The sequence below is a fragment of the Aspergillus melleus genome (assembly GCF_016097325.1).
Source record: "Aspergillus melleus strain CBS 546.65 chromosome Unknown contig3, whole genome shotgun sequence".
NCBI lineage: Eukaryota > Fungi > Ascomycota > Eurotiomycetes > Eurotiales > Aspergillaceae > Aspergillus > Aspergillus melleus.
Window position 1 is genome coordinate 4,034,396 of NW_025763372.1, and position 17,371 is coordinate 4,051,766.

A 17,371-nucleotide genomic window follows, 5' to 3' on the forward strand; every position below is an offset into this window, starting at 1 on the left:
AAGGAAAACTATCACCCATCTTTTTGGACCTTTTGCATCAGCGAGGAGTTAATGAACCGGTCTTAGACTCGACCGTTACAGATGATTATATATCCTTCTATCTATTTTTCTATCTATCTATATCTAGATTTTAATTATACGTGCCTAGAAGACCTAATGGGTCCTGGCGAAGCATTCGGATGAAAACGACAGGGATGGTTCAGCCTGGACTAGGTTGGAATTGTACATAGCTAACATACATATACTGCGATGTAAAGTCCGCAGTTTAGTATACCTAACTAACTTTGAGTAATGATAATAATACTATTTCATTTTTTTAATCATTTTTTCTTTTGGAATACACTGTAAGATCCACATGATCCACCAGAATACGATGCAATAAACCATTAAAAGACAAAGGAAGTTGGTAAAATAATAGGTATATATTCATAATATATGCACTGGCATAAAAAACGTCCTATCTACATGAACATTAAGAAACGAAAACCGGCGCCTCTATCCTTAACACACGCGCTTGAGAAACCGAACAAGAAAAAAAAACATCAAACGAAATTCGTCATCATGATCACAGATCGTTTTTGGACATCATCCATCTCTCTTTTGTGAGGATTTATGTAGATGAGTTCACTGGGCTGAACTGGATGCGATAATTTACCACCAGTCACCGTGGTCCTTCATGGCGGCAGCGACCTTGGTGAAACCGGCAATGTTGCTACCGGTGACCAGGGAAGGCAGGATGCCGTCGGCGGGGGTGGCGTACTCGCGAGCGGTGTCGAGACCGTTCTTGAAGCAGGACTCCATGATGTCCTTCAGGCGAGCGTCGACCTCCTGGGCGGTCCAGCTGAGACGGGCCGAGTTCTGGGCCATCTCGAGACCGGAGACGGCGACACCACCGGCGTTGGCGGCCTTACCGGGGGCGTACCACATGGCGGCAGCGCCGGGGTTGGCCTCACGGTGAGCCTCGAAGATGTCGATGGCGGCCTGGGTGCAGCCCATGTTGGAACCCTCGGCGATGAACTTGGCACCGGCGGCGATCAGGGCCTGGGCCTCCTCGCCGGAGACCTCGTTCTGGGTGGCACTGGGAAGGGCAACGTCGACCTTGCCGACGTGGATCCAGGGACGAGCACCGGGGATGTAGCGGAACTTGGAGGCGAAGGTCTCGGTGCCGGAGATGGAGGCGATCTGCTTGCGGTCGACCTTCAGCTTGGCGATGATGTCGATCTCCTCGGGGGTGAAGCTGCTGCCATCCTTGGCGACGAGCGAACCCTGGCTGTCAGACAGAGACACGACGGATCCACCCAGCTCGATGACCTTGAGAGCGGCGTACTGAGCCACGTTTCCGGAACCGGAGATGGCGACGCGCTTGCCGGCGAAGGACTCCTTGCCGTCCGTGGCGTGCTTGATCATGTGGTCAACGTACTATGCGATTGTTAGCTTTTACTGCTGTCTTGACGGGGGAATCCAATGGAGAACATACGTAGACAACACCGTATCCGGTGGCCTCGGGACGGATCAAACTACCACCCCAGCTGCCGCCCTTACCGGTGAGAACACCCTCCCACTGGTTGCGGATGCGGCGGTACTGGCCGAACAGGAAGCCGACCTCACGGCCAGTGACACCGATATCACCGGCGGGAACATCGGTATCGGCACCGATGTGCTTGCAAAGCTCGGTCATGAAGGAAACACAGAAGCGACGAATCTCGCTGTCGGACTTGCCCTTGGGGTCGAAGTCGGAGCCACCCTTACCACCACCCATGTTCAGGCCGGTCAGAGCATTCTTGAAGATCTGCTCGAAACCGAGGAACTTCAGGATGGAAAGGTTGACGGAGGGGTGGAAACGGAGACCACCCTTGTAGGGGCCGAGAGCCGAGTTGAACTGGACACGGAAACCGCGGTTGACCTCGACCTCACCCTTGTCGTTCTCCCAGACGACACGGAACTGGATGACACGCTCGGGGACGGAGACGATGGCGAGAGCCTTGCGGTACTCGGGGTTCTTCTGGAAGAGAGTGGAGTTCTCCAAGGTGGAGGCAAGCTCTGGAGAAGGGTTAGAATCATTTGTTTGCGATGTGGAGATCGTCAAGATGAATGGACAAGAGACATACCCTTGTAGGCCTGCTCGAACTCGGGCTCGACGGGAAGGTTAGACATTGTGACGGAAGGTGGCGATATGTCTTTGGCGGTGTGAAAGGAAGTATTAAGGATTAAAGCTCTGAGCCGTGCAGCGAAAGACTATAAGTCAAGCGAGACGGGAGGCAATTGGGTATCAGAGAGGTAGAGAGAGAGAGAGAGAGGAAGTGAGTGAGTGAAGATGGAAGGGAAGAAGGGACAGAGAAGAGGCTTTATGTTGACGGGCAAGAGCAGCGGAGGAAGGCGAGGCAGCCGGAGTCGGACGAGACGGGGTGTGGGAACGCGCGACGAGAGGAACGGTTGCACCGGGCGGCGATTGGTGGGAAAAGGGCGGAATGACCGGCACGTCCGAAGTTCGGGAAGAGCGATTCAAGTGTTATTCGATCCTTTAAGGTCACAGTTTTCCTCTTATCTATCGGCGGAAACCCGCTCCCCCCGCCAGCCCGCTTTCGGCTTCCGGGAAATCCTCGTGCTGAGTCAACCATCACGGTCGGGAGACCGTGGAAGGGGATGTGGAATTGAAGTAGAAGTGGATATGGCAGGTGGCATTGAGGATAGTATACGGAGAATACGGAGTACAGTGTCCATTCTACCAGACAGCCTCCACGTTTATTCCGTCCCTAAATCTAATGTAACCATCATGGATGAGAGCACGGAGTACAAAACTGCCAAGCATACCGACCGGCGGCACACGTGACCATCATATCAGTTATCAGATCATTTTACTCACCAGGGCTTATCAGCTCTCGCCCCTCGCTTAACCCAACTGGGCTCTCCGGTGGTCTCCCCATATGCCAAGTCACCAGGCGGGCGAGGGGATCGGGGGGGTTCTCTTCCTGTTTCCTCCGAAAACAGGACTTTCCCTTTAATTTTTTTTTATTTTCTTCACTTTTTTTCTTCTCCGGAGTACAACTCTACCGTTCACCGTGGGGTGTGAAAAGGGGTTGATCAACCTGATCATGCGACAACTCTCTACTACAGTGATACCCTCCGAACAATTCTGCCTGTGGGAGCCCGGAATCGGCCGTCTCCCTCCTTGCTATTATTTACAAGTCGAAGTATGCAAATGCAGGAGCGGTGCAGTCTACTCCGACGCACGTACCATTGGCCTGAGCCGGGGAATCGGGACTCGAGTCCGAGATTAGAGTTAACGTTTGGAACCAATCCAAAGCTTTTTTCTTCTATCGGTTCCATTGCCACTTGATTTAGTAATTAGTATACTCCGGTGTAGTCTCCGGAAAAGATGTCTCCTCACTTGCCGCTCTCCTTCCACAATTCTCGGTCGGCAAGGACTTTATCCCCCGCTCTTCCTTCCCCCTCTTCCCTCTTCCCTCTTCCCTCTTCACTCATTCTTCGCCATTCGCCTTTCGCCTTCCTCCGACTTCAGTGCACGACTCAGGGTTGGACGGTGTACCCACCCCCCTCCCTCCCGTTCGAAGGATCGGCCGCCAAGCACTCGAACTAATGCATCTTATTTCGGCTCTTGGGTACGGCTGTCCCCATCGCCATGTGTTCCCCCGTGGCCATTGGTGCGGCCCTCCCACCGTCTCGTCCCATCCTTGCGTCGGACCTTTTTCCTGTCAATCCGTTGCATCCCATTATTATTCATATGATTCACGACTGAAAGTCTTATCGTGCTTATCTCTCTGCCACTATTCCCAATAGTCCGTAGCCTCGTACAATAAAGCCCCTCCCCGCATCGGTGATGCGAAGCGCCTCACTAGTCTTGCAGACTGCAGTCACTTTCACTTCCCTCTTATCTACCCGTGTGTGGGGGACACAGACACTACTCTTCAGATTCGATTTGGCACCTCTTTTGTGTAATACCTTTGACGATATGATTCTGATTTGTCGGCCTGGAAGAACGACCGGGGAGAAGGAGAATCAGAAGTTGCCGCCGCTGACGCTGACGTGGACACGACCTCAGAGAGATGCAATGATCGCTGAGGATCGACAGTTTCCTGCTCATGGGGGTGTGCAACAGCGCGACCGTGAAGGAGCTACTATGAACATGGCCATTTCTAATATCTTGATCCACAATTCTACCTTTCTTTGCCACTACGGAGTCTTCTCCATCTGGAGTCTCCATGTCGGCTGTTACATCCCTGCCCAACTTCCAGAATGCGGCCGATTTCGCTCCACTGGATGTACACCGTATATCTCTCCGTATTCTTTCTTTTTTTCGCGCGCTTCTCTTTTCTTTTTCTTTTTTTTTCTTTTTTTTTTCTCACTTTTCTTCCCTCTTTTTGTTTCTCGTTTTGATTTATTCATCATTCATTCTCTCGACTGCGTAGTTCCCCGAAGCATCTTTAACAACTTTAGCCTCGTCGCTGCTGTGGTTCATAAACCCCGATGTAACCCTTCCTCCACAGCGAACCAAGGTGAAATGACACCGAGCACCACAGAATCCCCGGTCGGTTGAATGGACTATCAACACCATCCATTTCGATGGTTTGTAGCGAGCTAGCCGCCATGATATACACCTGCGCGACATGCCTATTCCCCCAAAGGATTGGTTGCAACCGTTCATTTTATCAAGACATGCACAGGGATAGGGTCGTGTGAAGAAGGCGGGTTGTACAGCTCTACCGACATCGTTCACGGGGTTCCCTCTGTAGGTTGAAAACGGTTCATAATGACGGAGCGAAGATGTCCTTGCCTTTATGACTAGAGTGACTAGAGTGACTAGAGTGACTAGAGTGACTAGAGTGACTAGAGTGACTAGAGACTTGAAGTATTACTCGGAAGGACAGCCTTTCTAGCTGAAGAGCCATCTTCACTCCAGATAGATAACTAAGCCGCGAGTCAATAAAAAGACATACATCACTGCCTTGGGGTAGTGCACCAGCACGATAGAACTAAGAATGGTTAAAGTTACCATCTATGAGCTACAGATATGTATATGCCTAACCTATGATCAAGCTACCGCCCGGCATTCTTCACATGTACCCATGGGACATTTATTGCATAGTATCACTAACTGACCATCAAAGAAGACAAAGAGGCAATCGAGTCAGGATAGATCATAGTACCGTCAACTATCTATCTATCCTCTCTGTATATCTTGACCTCTCAATCCGACCCGCCCTATAACTCACCACATGGGAGAACTATGTACAGTACATAGGAGAACCAAGCATCCACCACGCCAACATGACAAGTCCCCCACGCGCGCTGGACTCCATCAGTACCCCAGTCAAAGTCAAACGCTAATGATAAGCATAAACAGCCAAGCGTTTCGTAATGCTTTATACATGACAAGACCACTAGTATAGGTACTTAGGGGTACTGTGCAGGTATATACTTGATTTTGATGTAGTAAGCTGTCTCAGTCACGATTCATACAGCATCCAGAGGCATACAACAACACGTTTGTGATGGGAATCTAAACGAATATATCTAATCCAGCCCCTTTCATTTGTCTGCATGTGTATACGATTGATGTGCCGATAGTTGTATCCTCCTTGGCGACCTTTACAGGTCATGTTCCATCTATAGTAATGTAGGTAAGGTAGTTTGGACATCTCGAAAACTTCGCGGTATCACACCAACCAACATATAAGGTACCTGCCTACCTACCTAGATAGATAATCCCCTACTCTCTTTCAGATACAGCAACAACAAACCTAATGTTGCTCATTCGCGACAGTTAGAGAATACCGGGATCGGGTTGGTGGGCGAGGCTTATCCCTGAAACATGGATTTGATCCCAACTTACAGCACATGAGCTATCATTCTCCCATCGAGCTCTTAGGACTGACCTGGTCCTTATCTTCTCTGTGATTCAGACTCACTAGAGGGTGGATCATAGTGACAATCATAACGACATCTGCGGGATGGTTTAGGATGTGAATTTCTCCGAGCCGGTTATACTAGCCATGTTGTTGCGAGGCCGAGACCGCAGGCGGCGATGATAGAGGGAACGGTGGAAAAGTGGACTGACGGTGGGGATTCGTTTACAGGTGACGAAAAGAATCTGTCTGTTTGAGTGGGATATAGCAAAGTGTCCTAACAGTGGTTGTTCAATTATTTTTGCTCGTTCGTTTCAGACCCGTTCGGGAAGGCATAACGACGTACCTTTAGTTACTAAGATATCTGTTCAGATTACGGACCCGTTTACCAACAGACCAACGAGGCTTCTTACTATTCTCGTCGCCCTATCTAGTAACTCTGAGGATATACGAGATTGAATTGTCAAGTCAGGAGACATATCATACCGTCAATGGCCTTGGTCATCATCCCTGGACAGAGAGATCGATAAGGTCCAATGCTTTGTCTCTTATAGGGAATACCAAGGATAAGTTCAAATCATTTATATAATTTTAATATGACTATATATATTGTGTCCTGGTCGAGCTCTTGTTGCGTTGTGACTCTGCTCAAGATGTTGCCTAGTAAGCTTGGTACATATGCAACACCCAAGCTTATCCACTGCCCCGTTGCAGACACTACCAGGTCATTCTATACTGTGACCAGAGTCCGATGCCGACGTCGTAACTACAAGATCCCGAGGACATAATATCGTATACTGTCGGTATGGAAGCATTTAAGAAAGGAGGGGGGGGGCCGTAGATACTGCTTCCGTGTTTAAAAACATTTGACTGTTGCTGTATATGATCGGTTAAAGTACCTTAGGTACCCTTCAGTGAACACGATATCCAGCACCCAAATGATAAGATTTTAGGTTTTGCCACGATTGCTGAGAATCAGGTTCAAGACTGAGGGCAGTAGATATGGATAATGATAATCCAAGAAACAAAGTCAATATCGAATGACTTATCCTCTACCCAGCCCTCGGAGAATTCAGATATAGCTGATTTACTCATTGCGAGTATCTAAAGACTCCTGGAATCGGATTCAGACTTCGTGGCCTTTCATCGGTTGTCTTTCGAACATCAGCCAGGTCCATCGAGGTGTGAAGTACTCACAAGACTGTAAATGCACACTGGCAGGATAGTCTCGGTATGCTAGTCAGTCTTCCGGTCGCTTTTTAGATAAAGACATGTCGATTGATATCAATAACCAATTGTATGCCGATCGGGCCTCTGTGTAGTACTCAGAATCGACTTATTGGAGTTATCCAGATGCGCTGGTTGTGGAGTAAACGGGTTCAGCTGTACAACATGGATGATGTTTGAACGGTATTGTGCTAGTATTCTCCAAGTATAGTCAAGCGGAGTACCTTAACGCAACTTCGGTCATGAGTGTAGCTTTGAAAAATCGGACTACGCGTAGAGGTGAATCAAACGTAGGTCCATAAGCAGATTTTAGACTCCCTATAGCGACTCACCTCATGGGTTACGGCGAGCAAAAGATATAACCAGTGTTCCTTTGAACCCAGTGGTAGAACACCCAAAATCAAATCTAAATTCAGGACTATCTGACTTCAGAAAATCACTATTCCGAGGAACAGGGAGAGCACGCGGATGGCTTTCCGTAACCTCGGTTCTTAGGAGCTTCGGCTTCGGCCCTAGATGGTCTAACCCAGGTAGCGGGAAAACTCTGGCCTGCTATGCGAGCATCCATTGGAGTCTGGGAGATTATGGGATACCCCTTGAATTCCTATATCCGATTCGTACTATTCCGTCCTCGGCAGCGTAGCAGTTGAAGTGTCCATCCAATCAGTGGTTTAACGTAGCGTGATTGCGTACACGGTGTAGACATTCAGCTGCGCCATAGACTCTCAGACCCATATCACGAATTAGTGTTTGTCGGCCTCATTATTGGATAATCTATAGGGTCCGACTCAGACCGTCAAGTGGTCCATGCAGCCATCTGTGGCTAGGGAGGCTAACGAGGCTAGTGAAATTAGTGGCGATGCACGGTGCTAGGCTGCTAGTCTGCTAGGAGTTCGCCGCCACTGTGGCAAGAACAAGATGAGGCTGACACGCCGATCCCTGTGGCGTCGGATTGCTGAATGGAAAAAGTAAAACGCAAACAAAGAGGTCTGCCTGAACGGGCAACAGGGAGCAAATACCTTGCGTGAGACTGGCTGCTCCTGAGATACTCACAGGCGAGTATAGAATGCGTTACACTTGCGGGAATTACCCATCGCATTGATTGTTAAACCGGAGATGACAAATCGTGCAGGAATTCGAGGGCATCACAACTGGCACGGCACCATGTACATACACCGTAGGCACTATTTCATGATTTCATACTTTGGATCCCATGATAGGCTGATCGAACCGAGTTCCTGGGCTAGCGCGGGTTTGTGTAGCACTGAACGAGGTGTGCCACTGGCTGACTCAAGTTTTCTGTTGGACACCAAACATCGACCTGCAAGTTGGCGCAGTTGTCTACCTGCCAAATCGGGAATGCCCTGCATAACCCTACCAACTTCTATACAGCGGGATGTTCAGCATACACCGAAGGCCCCCCTAGATTGGGAACCCAAAATATTTCCCCCCCCCCCCCCCCTCTATCTCGGATCCGAGTCTCTTGGAAGTAATGTGCTACCCCATATCCGTTTACCCATTTAGGTAAACGTGTGATCTCTCTGTGGCAAATCGCCATGCAGTTCCCCCTTCGCCCCCTTTGTCCCTTACGCCGACGTCAGAGCTTCATGAAACCATGCTTGATGTTTCCTTGTCAACAGAACCAGTTGAATGAACGTGTCAAAGCAGATCATGTCTGAATCCCTATAACTGATATCAAATTTGGTTTCGGCCGAAGGTCGAAGGGATGCGGCCATGCATTCATAAGATGCATGGTGTGAGATCATCGGTGTAAGGGCTGGTTTCGATGCGATTGCAAGAGAAGTCGATTGTAAACTTGTCGGTAAATTGTACGATTCGGTACTTATTGACCTTCGAAGGGACTTTGAGAGAAGATCATCGGAAAGGCTAAGCAGCTGCTGACCCTCCAACATCAAGGACACGAGCAACGGTGATCTCGCATGGTAATATCTTCTCAGTCCGATACATCGACATGATGCAGTTCAAAGCCTCATGGCACTATCTCACTGCATGTAGTTCTGAGCTAGGTAAGAGACAGTTTGCTGTCAGCATAATCCACCAACGGGGTTCAAACACAACAGCCACGAAGCAGGAGGTGGCAACGAACCATGCTTTGATGGACCGAATACGAAAGCGATACATCTATTCTACCAGAAATAGACTCGGCGAGGTGCTCATTGATATGAGTCGAATAACTGTCGAAAGCTGTCACGGCGAGGATTGTGCCAGGGAGGTTCACCGCTCATTCTCCATCTTCCCTCCATGTGGACGTCTATGAATGGGCGCGCAAACAATGGACTGGGTTTGTAAGCAGTCAACCCGAGAGACCGAGAGAATGCTCAGTCCCAACCCTTGAACGAACCTTGAACTTGACCTTCAGTGAATTGTGTGAATGATATTGTCGGATTGTTCGTGGCTCCCTTGATAGTGAATTTGTTTTTGTTGGCAAATTGCTTTTCCCCTCCCCCCTTTGTGCGTGCGGGGCCGCATAGTTACAGTGGTACGGTTGGATAGATAATAACAGCATCATCAGCTGCAGGCAGGATTGGCGACAGCGAATGAAAGGCATGCAGATGTTGATATTTTGCAGCGGGTGGACCTGGGCCGGTGTCAAAACTCCGCATCCCGAGGTGGCGATATTTTGATTCCAGGAATTGTCCTGCTGGGACGGGTCGAGCTGCATAGAGTTACAGTAGCATGCTGGATTTCCTTACTGTAGTTCGACGAAAGGCAGAGGACAGTCACTCCATTGGAATGCAAAGTCAATCGATCCTCGAAGAAGCAGGCACGGAGTTCACGCTCCAAAAGATGGAAAGAGCCCTGCTGTTGTTGTTACCATTACAATTCAAAAATAAAAAGGTAGGTAATGTAGACTTACGGTAATCGTACGTATCTGGCCCGCTCTGCGCCCTGGAACGAGTTACGTGCATGAAGGAAGGTAAGATTCGGTGGAGACCAGGCGCTTCTTTGTTCTACAGCCACTCCATCCCCAGCTGGGCTGGTAGTCCGTTTCCCCCCTTTCCTTCGACTGTTTCTGAGCCGTTGAGCCTGGTTCGATCTATACTCCAACCCGTCAGCTGGAACCAATTTTGGATCGGATGTGGATGCAAATGGCAAGTATAGATTCAACAATTGGGCCGTCCCACCCTTCAATTAAAGGTGGTGGCCGTGGTGCAATCCGTGACATTTCTGCGGACGACCTCAGGTTTCTGCAAGCGCTCTGGCTATCTGCTTAAGAATGACGAGGCTGGTCATTCTAAAGATTGAGTTAACGTAACCACTAGAGCCAATGCCCTACCAGGGGCCTGTCCACGCCACAAGTGCCTCGCGGTAGGCGCCCAGTAGTGCGGCGTACTTCCTAAGCACACTCGTACCCACCCCATTTACCCCGAATCAATGGCAAGGATAAGGATAAGGATAAGAATAATAACAATAAACATATGGCTGAACCAGGGATTTGCTCCTCGTCCCGGTGAAGGGGCTCTGACCGCCGCAGAATCTGTACTATGTACCAGAAGACAAGACTATAGGAACGCCACTTACACAGCGTCACTCCTTCATAGTGGATATTGGAATTCGATTCCAGATGGAGAAGGAACAGGCGCAGTACTCGGATTCTCAGACACCGTACGGCGGGATGGCTCTGGGTCCTGTTCACCACTAATATCTGTCACCGGGGTGGAAAGTCGGGCTTGAAGACTTCTTGTCGTCGACGTTATTAGTAACCTTTGCAACCATGGTACAGTATGGAGTGCCTGAACGGTCTGGTTCCGTAAAGGGGTCGACCGCGGGTCAATTCTGGGTCTAATCGGGATTTGGCGATCGTGAATCTCGCACATTGAGCGAAGTCTTTTTTTCCCCTTCCTTTTCTTTCTTTTCTGACAATTTTTCTCTCCATTGATACGGATGAAATGTCATAGGGATCTGCGGGATAATCCTTCCACCGCTTGGGTCCCGGGGTACGGAGTGTAAGATGTAAATTAAAATCTGAGATTCTAAATAAAGGAGAGGGGGGGAAAAAGGGCAAAAAAAAAAAAAAAAAAAAAAAAGAATCAAGGCTGAAGACACCGCATCATTTATGCTTACTCCGTATGCTACGAAGTAAATCCGTGTCTACAGCCCACATAGAATGATAGAAGATATACACCGTAAGAAGAAGGCAATAATCAAACCTTAAACCACAATGGAAAAATTACCAATAATACTAATAGTAATGGAAAACAGGTCGCGGGGGAATCCTCAGATCTACCTAATTCTATCGGGATGGAGGGACATCCCTACTGGACAAGTTGTACTCCGTCAGTAGGCAGGGGGTCCTTACTATACACCACAGTCGTGTGTCGGTAGGGAAGGAGTCGATGCACGCCGCACCGATATCTCTAATCTAGTTTTACGGCCCTATCGCCATTTTCCCGGCTCCACTCGCAGCAGGAAAAAGGACACGCGATGACCATGGCGCCTTTTGCCATCCACTAAGCACGGAGGCACCTCCCCTTTGCATCGCCCTCGTCCTTTCCCTGGTTCGTTCATGCTGTACGGAGTACGGAGTCATGTGAATTTATTGATTTCTTCCATTTAATCTATCTACCTACCAAGATTATTCCATTTCAATAATACTCCCGAAATACTGTGCTTATTATTGATTACGCTATGCTGTTGTCCGTGATTTATTTATTATTTAACCCTCTCGACCGAATTAAGGTCGACCCCCAACACTAACTGAACTGACCTGAATTGACCCGGCCGAACCAGATCTGGGAGAAGGAGGATTATTCCTGCCTTCGCCTTTATTGGTTATTAATAAAATAAATCCAATTTCCCCCTCCCCCCGTCCCTCCGAGGGAAAAAAAATAAAGAGGTCGAAATCAATTGTTATTTTTACGATTGATTTTCCAATTCCGAGTCTTCACCTACTACTCCGTACTATTCAGCATTCACAATCTCATCGTCGAGAGCCAACCTTTGCACCTTTCAGGTACGTTCCAACGATTGCCGATTTCATCGGGTAGACCCGTTCCTGTTCTAGTCACCAGCCAAATATACAAAGTCCACTTCAGGCCAGCTCCGCAGTTCTCTCTCTCTCTTTCCCTCCGCCTGTCCTTTTTTTAAAATTTTCTTTTTTTGTTTTCTTTTTTACTTTTCTTTTTTTCTTCTTTTTTTCTTCTTGCTTTTTTTTTAGTCTCTCGCGTGTCTCCTCACTCTTCTCTACCCTTCTTTCCCTACCACGGGTTCCAAGGGAACGAGAAGGAGAGAGAAAAAAAAAAGAAAAACCATTTGTATGTCCCATGCACCCTCATTTCATATCCTCAAATGGGCCCCCTCTGTCTCACGGAATTACACTCGTTTCCTCATTGAATCCTTGCCCTCCCCGACCCGATCCTATCTCCTTGTCATGAGCTGTGGTTGTCCTCTCCATAGATGGACTACCTAACAGATGTCCGTGAACGAATCTCATCCTGGTAGAGGGCTAGGCTTTTCTATCAGGAACTTATTCCGTTCCTCCCCCTCCCCATCTCCATCGCCGCGGCGCAGAGTTTCGCTCCTCATTCGACGAGGCAGGACTGCCTTTTCAAACCAGTAAACTATCCCCATCTGTTCTGTTTTCAATGATTCAAGGCCAATTGTTCTTGTTCACCCCTCGGTTGTCCTCCAGCAATGGGCGTGACTCGACGGGATACTCCCGTTTGTCAGGGCGGCAGCCAAAGGAAACGGAAACAGGGAAGGATAAACGCTAAGATCAAGCCTCAAAAGCAGACACACTGTATACCGAATGAACCATTCGACTGGAGCCGATATGAACTCCGCTCAGCAATTTGACCCGTCGGCGATGGTTGGACTTGCCGAGGCTTCCCAAGGGGCCACGGGCGACAACCCCGATATCTTCGAGTGGCATCCGCATTACCAGAATTGTCAACGGTATTTCCTGGATCATGCGCAACACAGTGTTTCGGTTCAAGCGCTCTCTGCTTTCTTGAATATCCGGCTCCCGTTCCAGCGACTACCGCATCCCGTCGTCAATTCATCTACCGACCCCTCCTCAGCCGCCGACGCCGGGCAGGCGCCGTCTACCTCGTCATCCACCTCGAGTCTACCTCCGTCTGTGTCGTTGATTCCGTACATCCGCCGCCTTGTGGCTACGGGAATGGATTTCCCTGGCGTGCTCCATGGGTTTTTCGGGGACGACTGGGGGGCTGGCATTGGATTCATACACGAACAAGAGCGTCGCAATTATCTCTTCGCCGCCAAAAGTGGCGGCTGGGCTGCGGTGAAGAAGGACTACGACATGCCGCCCCTTGAGACCATTCCGTTCTTACGTCCGCTCCAGGGACCGCTGGATTCGGAGATCGAGGCCGCCGAGCGAAGTTGGAGTGACTGGCTCGCCATGGAAGATTGGATGGTCGGGCCTCGGGCCCCTGACGTCCTTCGAGATTCATCTTCCCAATTGTCCCGCCCTCGCAGCGCGCGAGGTTAATTTGCATAGAAGTAATCTTTTTTTTCCTTTCCCTTTCATTCTTGAATATCACTGCGCAGAGCGAGTTGATGGAGTTCTGGGGGCACTTGGATACAGCGATTTTTCTTTTGCGGTTCCCACCCTTTTCCTCCACGAAACGACGATCATACGATTTTTTTTGATTATTGAGCGCGATAGATCTTGTGGGTCCACCTATATATTGCTTCATTTATCCGTCTGGTTACGCGGGAGACAGTTAAGGGGTTGGAGGACCTCATGGTTTGAAGGTATCTATCTATCTATACTTAAAAAATCTACCTTTTGGCCTCATGCTTCGTGATTTATCTTATCCATCCTGATGTTATTTCTCTCCCACCTGGTCTATACGGAGCAGGTAGATGACGGACGATTGTCTATATGGCATTATGATGCCAAGATCAGATCCCTTCCTTTTTGTGAACTACTGGCTGAGAGTAGGGAGAAGGGGAAAAGAAAACAAGAGAAACCAGAGCGGGCCATGTTGCGGGATGGTTGCGGAGCAGATACCGAGTGCAGAAATGCAGACCCCGTGCTTGACAAGATTGACCCTCGAACAGCCCCTTGGGCGGGACGAGTGTGACTGTGTACGGTGCTGGGCCTCCGTACGGGCGGACAAGACTACTGAGTACGAGCAGCGCCAAAATCCTAGGCCTATAGCGACCCCACTGGTTTGTCTCTGGTCAATGGTACTCCGTAATACTTCCAGTCGGGTCTACGGAGGGTGAATGCTGAATGGGCGAATGGGGCGGAGGTTTCCCTTGGTTGAGTTGGAAGCGGGTGGGGTGGATGATTTTAGCGTTTACTCTTCAGTGTTAGCAGGAGTAATTTCTCCGTAGTTCTGGAGAAATCAAATCGGCCATGCCTTGCGAAGTTACGACCTCGTTCGGTGGTGCAAGCAAGACAGGAACAAAAAGAAGGGCAAGGCTAAAAACTCAAGAAAGACCGGCGGGTTTAAACTTTGTTCTGGAGTCTTCGACTGGGATCGGAAGGTTGTCGGTGGCGGGCTGAAAGGGCGGGGCCGACCGATTAGCATGGTTTGGAGGGTTTGCAGGGGGCAATTCTTTGTTACATTTGCTCAGTATGTTTACATCTGTTTACCTCAGTTATCTACTCATAGAGTACACCTATACTGTGTACTCCGTGCACTATGGATACACATCTCTGCTACCTACTACCTACAAAGACACAAATACTTTCATACAGCAATACTTCGTACAACGCGGCCCACCCAACCCACCGAGTCAGTCAGGAAAGGTCCGATCTGAGTTAGTCTTGCCTATCGGGGCGACTCCCCCCGAGTCAGATTCCCCATCTGCAGCCGGCGGTTGGCTGTGCCAGACTGCTAGAGTATACTCTGCTGAAGCTGAAACAAAACGGTCAATGGGTCGTGCCCCCTTTCTAGCCCGTTTCAGGCCCGCGTTATGTCATGACATGACTGCTGTTCCCTCAGAGGTGCCGCCTACGCTGCATGATTTGCTCGCGTCTTTGATAGACTCGATTTAGTTCGTCCAATTACTTCCGCAACTGGGGTCATCTTGATCTCTTGGACTTGGAACTTGAGGGTTTGTCCGCCCCCCTTTTTTTTTTTCTTTTTGAAGGGGCCTATTATTGACCATTGGCATTTCATTATGGTGACGGGGTTTGTTTTCTTTGATTTAGTTTCTATTTTGCGCTGCTCTGTACTACCTTCGTATGGACTACTACTGCCTGCCCCTTGTTTCCCCCCACTCTTTTCCTTTTTTTTTTTTTTACTTTCTCTTTCGTACGGAACCCTCGACCAGTTCAGGGGTTCGGTATTCCTAATGGATACCCTTCCAAGATTAGAGCGTCTATCCCTGGGATGCGAACATCTCCGGGCTGAGATCAAAGATCCTTTACGGAGTAGGTTCGTTCGCCTCCCGTCCTCGGTGGTTATGGTAGGAATACGGGCTCTGACCTACTAATAGCCCAGCCATCTATCTGCATGGATTATCATCATAACAAAGCCCGGGTCAATATTCAATATCCCCGACGATGATCCGGGATACTCCCTACCTTACTCAGGTACCTACCTCAGGTAGCCTACACCGTACTCGGTACTCCGTACTAGATAGAAGAACCCCTCGCCGCTAGACAGGTAACATGCTCCACCCAATAATGGAAAAAGAGAACCATGCACATGAAAATCAGCGTGGTTCGGAGATTTTGGGGGGGAATGAACTTTCTTCTCTTTTCTTTTTCTTGGAATTGGGATTTGGATTTCGCGCCATGTTTTTGACGCGTCACTTGGCGGCTTTTGGTCGTAACTATGAAGATTGCCCTGGCAGAACCTTGATTTTCGTCTCTTTGACTATATACGGAGCACGGAATATTCCATATACTGTACAGCCTCATGTAGGGGATTGCAGTCAAAGCGTCACGAATATGTAGAGAACTAGTTCATTGACCCAGACCACACCAAACCAAGGAGGGTTTCAATAGTCGATAAAACATATCCTCATTATTGATTTTGGCCGTGCATATCAGGGTCGTGCGTTGGGAGGCCCAATGCTGATCTGCCGAGTTCGGTTTTGTATTGGGGGCTTGGTACCATTGAATTCTTGGTGTTTCTAGCCGCCTTCTCTTGCATGCCTTGCGTGGTTTTTTACTCTTTAGTCTATGGGTTTCTGTCTTAGGCTTCGCCTTTTTGGGGGGAAGGGGGGGGGGGGGGGGGGGAGTTCTATTTCGAAATTTCTAATACGATGTAGTTTTACGGAGGATCGAGTATGACTGCGATCGCGATGAGCTATACGCCGGGTTTTTAGTTAGTGGGGAAGAAAGGGAATGAGTTATGTAACTCACTAAGTCGGCATGTATGTACATATTTCAGAAATTCTTCATGCATGTGCTTTGCACGTCATGAGATCATGAAGACCCGTCATCCGTCGGTTCCTACGGTTCGACACCTCTCATGCAGGTTCGGATATAGGGTTGGGTTCTCTGCAGACATCTGAGACTGCGGTGGTTCCTTGTCGGTACCACTCTGGTGTTTCCTTTGGATTGCGAAAGAACTGGAGACTTGTTTCCGCAGTCTTCCTTTCTTTCTCTTTCTCTCCCGGGTCAGCGGTAAGGACCATAGATCCGAAAACCAGTATGGAGTCCATCGAAATAATCCAAAAACTGCAATGGCGAATAAATTACAACGGGAAAGTGTTCCTGACCTTCCTGTCTTCAAACAAAGATCTTTCGCTAGACGAGTGGGGGGAAGGAGGAGGAGGAGGAGAGATCGGCAAGGAGATGATGCCAGATTCGCACAAGATCGATCGTCTACTTCCCTTGGTCCTCGATGGCTCTAACATGCCGGGCTGACTTATTTCCGTCGCGCGATTCCCTGGGACGACGGTGTCAGGTATCCAATCTGAAATTTTGGATAGACTTGGTTTCTTTGTGAGAATGGGTCTTGTCTTTGATTTTCGATGGGTCTTCATCGTTCCATCGTCCGGCCGTTGGATGGTTCCATGGTTATACATTCGGGTAGTCAATCGGTGTACGTGTGAACCAGGCGGTGGATCGGGGAAAGGACGGATCCTGGACGGAACTCGGCCTGAAGGAGTGACGAGATCTGGTGGTTGAGTGGGGGGTTTTCTGCTGGTATTTCAGATTTCTTTTAGGTATTCTTAGGCCTGGTATTAGTATTCGGTTTTTATCATTTAGTCTTCACCGGGCCTTATGAGTGGGCTGAATCTACTCCCGAGATCTGTCGGGATCTGAAGTTTTGAGCGCTATCTTGGATAGCGTATAGTGTAGGTATGGTGTATTTTGCATGTTGAAG

General features: G+C 49.0%; 2 protein-coding genes across 2 annotated transcripts; one reads left to right on the forward strand and one right to left on the reverse strand.

Moving 5' to 3' along the window:
- Positions 1 to 408: 408 nt before the first annotated feature.
- Positions 409 to 2,764, reverse strand: GDH3 (glutamate dehydrogenase). Its single transcript, XM_046088199.1, has 3 exons — positions 2,109 to 2,764; positions 1,478 to 2,040; positions 409 to 1,419 (listed from the first exon to the last, which is right to left on the reverse strand). Exons 1-3 carry the CDS (start codon positions 2,152 to 2,154, stop codon positions 652 to 654), a joined length of 1,377 nt encoding a protein of 458 aa, XP_045944169.1. The 5' UTR covers positions 2,155 to 2,764; the 3' UTR covers positions 409 to 651.
- Positions 2,765 to 12,861: 10,097 nt separating this feature from the next.
- Positions 12,862 to 13,563, forward strand: LDX57_006491 (uncharacterized protein; the record flags this gene model as incomplete). Its single annotated transcript, XM_046088200.1, has 1 exon — positions 12,862 to 13,563. One exon carries the CDS (start codon positions 12,862 to 12,864, stop codon positions 13,561 to 13,563), a length of 702 nt encoding a protein of 233 aa, XP_045944170.1.
- Positions 13,564 to 17,371: the final 3,808 nt, after the last annotated feature.